The 9,867-nt window shown below is 47.8% G+C and overlaps 1 protein-coding gene across 1 annotated transcript in view; it reads left to right on the plus strand.

Annotated features, from left to right (window-relative positions):
* Positions 1–9,867, plus strand: part of SLC12A8 (solute carrier family 12 member 8) — a 54,130-nt gene that overhangs the window by 18,242 nt on the left and 26,021 nt on the right. Inside the window, exon 5 of the mRNA XM_009290997.2 lies at positions 8,455–8,568. Coding sequence (XP_009289272.1) covers positions 8,455–8,568 — 114 coding nt within the window. The remainder of the gene's footprint in view (positions 1–8,454; positions 8,569–9,867) is intronic.

Raw genomic sequence — 9,867 nt, forward strand, 5'->3', positions numbered from 1 at the left:
CCGGGACAGACAGGTGCGGTGGAGGATGGTTTTCGGGAGGGGGTTAATGGTGGTACCCCTTGGAGCCCATGGTGGCAGGAAGCCGTATTGTGTGTTGACTTTAAACAGGAGGTTTGGGAGATCAGCTCTGGAGCAGAAAACAGAGGCTTGGGAGGAACAAACACTCACTGCTTCAGAAGGGCGGCGATTTCCTTTCGGGTAAACACGTCATTAATCTCAGGGAGCACATTCTTTTCCATCAAAAGATAAGGGATCCGAGTTGCCTTTCTCAGGGCTTGGCCTTTTTAGATTGTTTTAACTGTGGCTTTTGCTCCTTCAATTACAGATTTTACATAATCTCTCATTTTGGGTTTGCCAGGCTTATTATGGGTGCAGAGAAAGTCTTGGGCAAGGGAACTCCTTTCCTTCTTTCTTTAAAACTGCTCTGATCCTTCTCCCCCCACCCCCCTCTTGCCAAATTTTTTTGCACTAAAACCTGTCTATTTTTTGCTACTTGCAGCTCTGACGAATTTGAAACGTAAGTGTGCTGTTTGTCCTAATTTATGAAACCATCTCCCTAGTGCTAATGATAAAATAGGAGCTTATTTGTTCACCACAAGCAGAAAAATAGCAATGGGCTCCTCTCCCCGCCCTGGGCTGCCTCTTGCTGCTCAGCGTTGGTTTGGCATTTTTGAGGATGCCACTTGCTGTGGCCAGCGAGGAGGAGATGCTGGCTGTGGCACCCAGTGCTTAATTTTCACTGGCACCATCCTGCCGCATGCGGAGACAGCAGCGGCAGAGCCGCTGCTTTCACTCCTGCTGCCTGTGGCTCGGGGTCTGTGATCGCTCTGAGCTCTTTTGATAGTAAATGTGTTTTAACTGGGATTTAGGGATGAAATTACAGAGGGAATTTAGTCCCTTCCCGTTCTTACCTCCTCTTCTTCCCAGTACTTTGTGCTTAGGGCTGCCAGCAGCAGCATGGGTTGGATGCTCCCGCATCCCCCATCTCTCAGTGCCCTGGCAGCTCGAGCAGATGCTCTGCGGTCTTTCTGCACTGATCTGTCAGTGTGGCCACGTGCTGTTGTGTTAATTGCATAATAGCTGTGTTTTTATCACTGCATAATCATTGACCTGCATGTATTCAACACAAAAATTCCTCTCTATTTTTTCCCTCACCTAGTTTAAGACTCCCAAAGCAGAAATACTGAGGCTGTGGGAGCTGTCAGCAGGTAGGACTTGGCCCTGAGGACTGAGACAAACCCAAGGCATGACGTCATTTGTGACATACGGAGGGTGAATCTGCAGGCATGGGTATCAGAAGTCTTGTATTTGCTCTTTTCCATCTGGGCTGGGCTGCACGTGCCCCATCTCCAGCTACAGAGCTGTGCTGCTGCCCACAAGTCCAGCATGGAGCAGATGTGCTCCTGGCTCGTAGGGAGTGTGCACTGTTCCACGCTGACTCACATGACACACGCATTGCACTGGGGCTGCAGAAAAGGGCAACCCGGCTTTGGTGAATGTGGTCCCCTGGGTAGATGAGTCCAGCGGTAGCTGTCAGGAGACAGGGGCATTGATCTCTTCAGTCCATCCCATCCTCCTCCAGCTCTGCTCCCCTGCAGCTTTTCTCTTTTCCTTCTGTTTCTTCCTGGTCTTCCAGCCAAAACTTGTATATCCAAAGGTGTAGCAGGAGATGTCCTGGAAGATGTTAAAACATTTTTGTATCCCTGTATGAGTTCAGTGAAGGTTATGTTTATTCTCTGTATCTGCCAGCACAGCTCTGCCTCTTAACGCGCTTTGCTTTCATGACTCACCAGTTCCCTGTCTCTTAGAGGACTGGGACTTTCTGGTGAAAACCTGTTCAATGAATCTCACAGGCCAAGTGTCAGCCCACAGCAAGTTAAGCAGTGGACTGGTAGCACGGAAAAAACACCACACTGTCCTCTGTCCACCTCCAGCGCTGCTTCCCTCTCACTGTTTTCCTTCCCAACCTTTCCACGTTTTTCTCGTACATGTCTGCCTCCACCTGCCCTGTACCAGGCTGGCAGCAGGAGGACAGTGCCTGGGAGTAGCGGTGGTAGTGTTGGACTTGCCTGGGAAAAAATACTGGGAGGACCTCGGGAGCTGGAGCTGGGCGGTTGCAAAGGCACAGCTGCAGAAGCGGCCTGGCCTTGGAAGAACATTGGAAATGTGATTGTTAATGTTGGTGTTAAACAAGCCCAAACACAGGAAGCCAAGCGTGTGCACAGAGGGATGTGGAGGGATGGGGCTTGTGACTGCACCGTTTTGATTGATTTATTTTTTGTTCTGTTGGGAAAGGTGATTCAAGTGTTATTCATGACACTGGTGCCCTCTTCATGCCTCTTTGATGTTACCAATCCACTGGAGAGGTGCACTGTTTTCAGGGGCCTTCCTTGGGTGTGCTGCGTGGCGTTGCAGGCTGTGGTTGTGGTCAGCTGGACCCACGTCGTTCTCTGGCACGTGCAAGTACCCCCTTCACTGGGGAAGCCCAGAGCCATCTGGAGCGTGGCTGCATTGGCGCAGAGCATCATTCAGAGCTGTTGCGCCAGAGGATCCTGTGCTGCTTGTTGCCTTAAATTAAATTTCAGCGTTTGCATAGCGTGGGGGGAACACAAAGATAAAAAGACTGTGGGGTTTGGATGGTGTTCATGGCTTTGCATCCGTCTCTTCACATCCACGGTTTCTATGTGGATGGTTAATCCTGTGTATCTGCAATTGCACACTGAGATGCTGAAAAACCTATTTGCTGGTGGTGGTTTGGCATCAAAACGTTGCTTCATTAAAGCCAGGCGTGCCTGACTTTCCCTTGGCAAGGGAGGATGCTGTTCTTGTGTGATAGGCTATGGGTAGTAAGTACGCTTTGGTGAGTTTGGTGACTGCCAGATCATCCACGGATGAACTTCTGCAGGCAGGGGAAGAATTAGTATTACAAGGGCTTTTGGAGGGAGAATTTCACTCCTTCCCTATTGTAGAGCACTTTGACCTATGTAGAAATTAATTTGGTTTAGGCCACCCAACAGTCATCTGATAGACCACAACTTCTGAGAGTTACCAACCTGACAGGGCTTGACTTGCCTACTCGGGAGTTAACAGCTTGGGCTGGGCTTGTACCTTGCCCTCGGCTAAGAGTTTGGAGGAGGAAAATGCAAGCATATGGCTGGTGAGGAGTGAAACTTATCTTACTCCAGAGGTGTGTGTTCAGGTGAGGATGGCAGCTGTGGGACCAGGCTGTGAGGACCATTCCTGTTTTCTCCACACTGGTGTGCCCGGGTATCTCCAGCACCTGCACCAGGACCTCGCTCCGGGTGTGCACTTGGACTGGTGTCCAAGGGGAACGACTGGATTTCAGAGCTTAGGCCAGAAGGGTTTAGAGATGGAAGAAGAAATGGGAAAGAGAGAGAGAGGAGATAATTATGCCAAGGATATATAATTACTCTTTGGCTCTCTCTGTCTTACATCACACAGGATCCTGAAAACGCTGGGGTCAGACCTGGGAAATGTGCTGCAAGACAAACACTTCCAGCTGTTCCTCTGAAAGCAAATCTCAGCAAGTACCTTCCAGGCGGGAATGTGTGGGCTTACTTATTTAGGAAAAGAAAAAAAATCTCACCATTTCAAGCCTTCAGCATTCACCTTTGTAATTAAAATCTCTAATCACAAGCAGAGTGCAATACGTGACCGTCTTCTGGGAGCTGTTTCTTAAGGTGGTTTTCCATTTTTGCATTATTTAGCCCCTGCCTCAGTGCCAGGGTTTACTTAACCTTAAGCTTGTGAACAGGCTTATTGAATTTGGCCAGGACTTGACTAATCTGTAATGAGCTCCAGGTTGCCTGGAACTTGGCAGTGCCGTCGTCCTCTGTGCTGTTGCACAATGGCCTGACCCCGTGTAACCACGTCTTCGCTTTGCGCCTTTTCTCCAACCTCCTTGAGTCCCACTCTGAAACCCTGGGCTTCATGGAGGGGCCGCCCTGCTAAGGGGTGTCCCGAGTGCTGAAAACCTTCTCGGCTGCTTTCTCCCACCTCTCGCCCCGTGAAAGAGGATGAAAGTGCAAGAAAAGCTCAAATGTGGAAACCAGCCGGGGCGGAGGGGGGATGCAGCGGTGGCAAGCAGGCGAAGGCTGGTACCTCCTCCCAAGCATCCATGGTGGCCGGGGGGACATGAGAATGGGGGGGACATTTTCCTCCTCCTCCACCTGCATCGGGCTGATGTGCAGCCCCCTCTGTGGTCCCCCTGCGCTTGTGAATGGAGGATGCTCATCCCGGAAGCTCTTCCATTTGAAACTTGCTAGGTGGTTTTTATTGTTTATTACATCATTTTAATAAGGGCAACCGGAAGGACTTAATTTGTCAAAAATCACAGGAATAATTCAGATGTTGTTCTAAGTCAATTTTTTTTCCCTGTTGTTTATTTACTTCAGCTCAACCACTTGAGAAACCCATTATTTGCCTGCTCCTTATTGAGTATCTAATGATGAAAATAAATCATTACCGCTCTTTATTGTGCATTTCCCATAAGGCTGACATGGCACAGAGAAGGAACCGGATTCTTTTCCTCCTAGCATGACACTAGGAAGATTGTTTATAGCACTTCAGTTCCAGCCCTCTGCAAGCCAACCAAGAGCAGGATCATTAAAGGCAGGATTTAGAGGCTGTGGGGTTGCATAAATTGATTGAGAGCAAAATTTGTCAGACAAACATTTTGTAATGAGCAAGGAGGGAGGAATCTGGCTTGGATCTCATGTACCCAGCAGTAAGCTGGAGGAAAAGATCCTCTTACCAAAAAAAAAAAAAAAATTGGAGATCAGAGAGCCAAATATAGACCCTATCACGTTTCCTTCCCTCCTTCTTCCGAAGCTCGTCCTTTTGAAGTGCACTTTCAATGGGATGTGGATAATTGACTCTGTGAACAAGCGACCGAGTGCTCTGTTGGTTTAACCGATTGGTCTCAGTTGCTGATTCCTGTTTTGTTTTGGATGATTTTCAGCCCAATTGCCCCGTCAGCTACAATTAGTCCCATTAATATGACAGCTGAAAGGTCACAGATGACTCGCTCTGGTCGCAGGCATGAGGGCAGCCAGGAGATGCTCACAGCGTGTTGTTCTCAGCTCCGCGGTCACATGCCGATAGCTCGCTTAAATTGATGGCGATTGCAAATCCTGGTGTAAAACCGATCAAAAGGAATGTGAGATTTGCTTCACGGGAGGGTGATTGACTGAGAAATGAGGTTGCAATAACAAGTAACATTTGGATGAACTTTTCTTTAATTAGACAAGAAAGCTCCTGTTTCTGTATAAAAGGGAAATGTGGAATGGCTGGGCTTCCTCTCGCCCGCCAGAGCCGCAAGGAAAGGAAGCAGAAGTGGGATAGAGTCGTAGGCACATCCTGTGGCTCTTTCAACAGGTCCACGGCTGTCATTTTCTGTGGTTCCAGTGACATCTGCCATGGTTTTGGGCTTCGTCTCTCCCACCCAGGATTTGCACTTAGGGGAATAAAGTAGGAAAGGGAACAGCAGACGAATGGATGGAGCACAAGGGATCGTTTGGCTTCTTAAGATTAATTGGGCTCAGATGCGCACAGGTGCAGGTCAGACATCGGACTCATGGGTCTCACGGTCTCTCTTTGGCCACGGTATGGCCAAAATGGTATCACAGAAAATGTAGTCTCGTTGTATACTTGGCCTTTTGTATGAGAAAGGAGACATAAGGCACCCAAAGTGCCTGGATCAGCCCATTGTTGAATTATATAGCCCCAAAACCCGGTTGGAAGACCCCGGTTGGAGATAGGTCACTTGCAAAGCAGGACACTATGCCTGGTGAGGTTCTGCAAGGGTCTGGTTTTGGTTTGGTGTTATTTGGTATTTTCCTTAACTGCTTGGATAATGGAAAAGAGAATATGCAGATTCAATTTGCAGATGACCCCCAGCTGGGAAGGGCTCGCAGCAGCCTGGCTGAGAGGGTCAGACTTCCAGATGACCTTGCACAAGCTGGGGAAGTGGTATGAAAAGGACGATTTGTGGTTTGATAAAGAGAAACATAAAGTTTTACAGCCTGGCAGAAACCGTCGACTGCGCCAGTGCAGGATGGGGACTGTTTCCAGTAGGGGAAAGGATGCTGTTAAAAAATGGAAATAGCTTATGGATCAGGCAAGAAATAGTATCATGAACTTCAAACAGGATGGTTTTGGTTAGACAGTAGGGGAAACCTAAGTGATAAAGGCAGGAAAATATGAGAGTAAACCATCAAGAGAGGCTAGAGTCCACTTCACAGGAGATTTTTAAGAACCGGTGGGGCAAAGTTTTGTCAAGAGTGACATAGATATATTTGCTGCTGCTGCTGTGAAGCACAGGTTGGAGAAGGTCTGCAGATCTCCTTGGGGTGAGATGAATATTCTGCCCACTCTGTTTGTTTTACTAATGAAACATTAACATTTCTATGAGGAGCACATACTTTGTGAAAAACACCTTGGCTGCGGACCGAAATTTACCTCGAGCAGTTTGGTGGGAGCTTTGCAGCCAGCCCACGTGCCGTGCTGTCGTGGGCGCAAATTCCAGTTGAAGGAGCTCAGGTCTGGTCTTGCGGGAACGTACAACCTACACAAATCCCCCCTTTATTTCTCCAGAAGCTGCACTTTCTGCAGACATCTGTGAGGTCCAGAGGTCAGTGTGTTGTGCTGAGCTTATTCCCTTTAAATCTCGTCTGCGACTTGTTCCTAGTGAAGATAGCTGGTGCTTTTAAAAAGCCTAGCAGCAGGAGACCTCTTCTATCAGTGTGTTTCCATCCATGTTTGGGCAACACAATGAATGCAGATGTAGTAGGAAACTTTTGATTATCTATAGGATTTTTCTGTGGCAACTTCAAAGCTCTGTGGTTAGTTATATTCTGAGACTTTGAACGCAAGACATACCCATTTAGAGCTCTGATTTAATTTTCCGGTTTAATCTATTGTCCAAACATCATTAATGTTGTCTTTGAGGCATGGGACAGCTTTGATGGAATCTTTTTTTAATTTGTGGCCATCACCCTGTGCAGCCATAAACAACATCCTGCCTGCTAATGAGAAAATTCAAGTTATTGCAGTCACATGTCTTGTGGAAATAGATTGTAGTGGCAGGAGAAAAAAAGGAACTGACTTTGCTCACCTCCCACCCCCAGCTGGCACGAGCATTTAGATTACTGATAGGGAGGAGGACTTTCCACAGATTAAGATACTCCATTAAAAAGCAGTGTTGTCTGTTGAAAATGAAATTATTAATTTCATAGACGTATCATTAATTCCTTAACCTGCTTTCATGAGTTATCTTTTCTACCTATAAGCATTGAAAATCTTTCCTAATTAATGCCCTGCTGGCATGTCAGCTGTTGGGCTCAACTGTTCCTAACAAATCCAGGTTTGTGGAAGAACTTGACCTGTCCTGCCAGTGTGAAGTGAGGGAGCAGGATCCTCCATTACATACCCAGTAAACCAGTTGCATGATATTGATATCCTACCCATTGCTTTCTCCTCTCTCCCATCTTCTGTACAACTTTTTGTTTGGAAAGTAAAACTTGTGTGTGTATGACCTTGGAAAGACTTGGCAGAAGTCGGTGTGGGGAGCAGGGCACAGCCCAAGGTCTCGGCATTTGCTCCTTGTTGTGCCGTGATAAACATCTGCAGAAGATCTGGGAGGGGGGCGGCTGGTCGTGATGCACAGCCCCATGTTTAGCCCTGGTTTGGAGGTGATAACGCAGCAACAGGAGAGAATGGCATCAGGAGGGTAAGTGCACAACGCGGCAGTGAGCAGTTTTAGAGCACCTTATTCCTTCTCCACTGGGAAACCCATCTTGTAGGGGAGAGCCCACCCTGCAGCAAACTGGCTTTATTGGCTCTGGGCTCATTGGCAACCAGTGTATAAACTGGGTGTGTTGGTAGCAGCTTCAGAGCATGGGCACATCTCAGGTCTTGTCTGTGCAGGAGCTTGACTGGCAGAAACACAGAATTGGGATACGGTGTTAGGGTTTGCTCAGGGATGCAGTTGTCTTATGGCAGCATAATTTTGCTCTATTTGGAAAGAGGATTAAAGTGGCATGGATAAATAAGTATAAATATTAGCTGATCCCTGCAGCCAGTTTTCCTCTGTGGACAGGTTTTACAGGAAGATGTCCTGCTTGCTCACAGGCAGGACTCGATACGATACGTGTTCTGGCTTGGCGAGAGCCACCCAGCCTGGCGGCGCCTCTCGACATGCTGGCTTGCACCACTGCACCTTTCCCTGGCATTTGCACCCTTGTAACCACACTGACCTCTTCTCTGCCTTCTCCCCCCACCAAATAAGTTGACATTCATCCTTTCAAACTATCCCTGGAAACAGCCACTGCTGTCACATGTGTTTAGAGGATGGGTGGTTGCCAAGAGCAGGCTGGAGGGTCTCCTGCAGTCCCTGTGATTTCTGAGGTTCTCTTGCCCTCCATGTCTTTGCAGAGCATGGCTTCGTTGGCTACTCCGAAGAGCTTATGTTCAACAACACACTGCCAGACTACAGCCAGGGGGAGTCCTTCTTCACTGTTTTTGGAGTGTTTTTCCCAGCTGCCACAGGTGCCGTAAGTTTTATCCTCCCCCTCTTTCCCTCCACAGTCACATCTCGGAGATGAGCAGAAGCAAGGGGAGTTCCTCTGGGCTGTGAGGCAAGCGGGACCGTATTCAGCCGTAGCAGACTCATGCGGTTGATTCAAAATGTTCAGGCTTTCCTCCAGCATCTCAAATTTTGCACGCTTCTGTCCTATTCACTTGAATGTGCCCTTCTGTCTCCCTGTGGTCAGAAACTGCTGGTCAACTCTATGGATTGACGTGGTAGTATAAATCCTTCCCTGCCAAGGACAAGGCTCAGGCACTGATCTTGGCCGATGCTGTCAGACCAGAAGGTATCAAGCCTTTTTAAAAGGGCTGATCATGATTTATCTTATTAGATAAGCCTTATGACTTGATTGCACTGGGAGGGTGGGAAGAGCACAGGAGGGTTTTCCCTCCATCCTTACTGTGGGCAGGTGGCCGAGCTGGGCTGATGCCATCGCTCATGATGCTGGCCCACCTGCATGGTGTCATGGATGCATCTTTGCATGTCAGCAGAGTTTATGTTTATGAGCTTAATTGGATGCTTTCATATTATTCATTCCCTTAAATTACCAGGAAGATCCATGTCCCCTTTCTAAAGCTGGCAGTCTCCAGTGGGAATAAAATAACTATCAATTGGAGTTACAATAGCTTTTGTTGATGCTGGTTTTTTTAAGCTATAAAAAGTACCGATTATAAGCAGTTTCCATAGCGATGAATCCTTGGATTACAGAATGAATTTTCAGAGGATTAGCTCTAAGCAACTCACTGGAAGTTGTTTGCAGAATTGCTGCGGTACAGGGAGACAAACTAAAGGGTTTTGTTAAACAGATGGGACTGGAGGAATGGTCTGGTAGCAGAAGAAGTCACTTTGTTAGGTGCACCTAGTGCAGGACTTCAAATTTTCCGTTGAAATCCTCTCTCCCAGCTTATCAGGCTGGCTATTGCTTCCGTGTAGACTTCCTCCTGGAAAACTCACCTGCCTGAACTATTGGCACCACGGAGAAGTTGGCTTCTGCCCTCTTTTTTCTCATTTCTGCCTGGCCCAAGCGAGTCCCCAGCCAAAGAAAGAGACCTTCCTCGTGAGTCCTGCCTCTGATGCAGGAAAGCAGTTTTTTTCCAGCTCCCTGGTTATAGAAGAAGGAATAGTTACAGAATCATAGAATCATTAAGGTTGGAAAAGACCTCTAAGATCATCGAGTCCAACCGTCGACCCAACACCACCATGCCCACTAAACCATGTCCCTAAGCGCCTCATCTACACGTCTTTTAAATACTTCCAGG

This window comes from Aptenodytes forsteri, unplaced genomic scaffold (genome assembly GCF_000699145.1).
Source record: "Aptenodytes forsteri isolate BGI_AS27 unplaced genomic scaffold, ASM69914v1 Scaffold29, whole genome shotgun sequence".
NCBI classification, from domain to species: Eukaryota; Metazoa; Chordata; class Aves; order Sphenisciformes; family Spheniscidae; genus Aptenodytes; species Aptenodytes forsteri.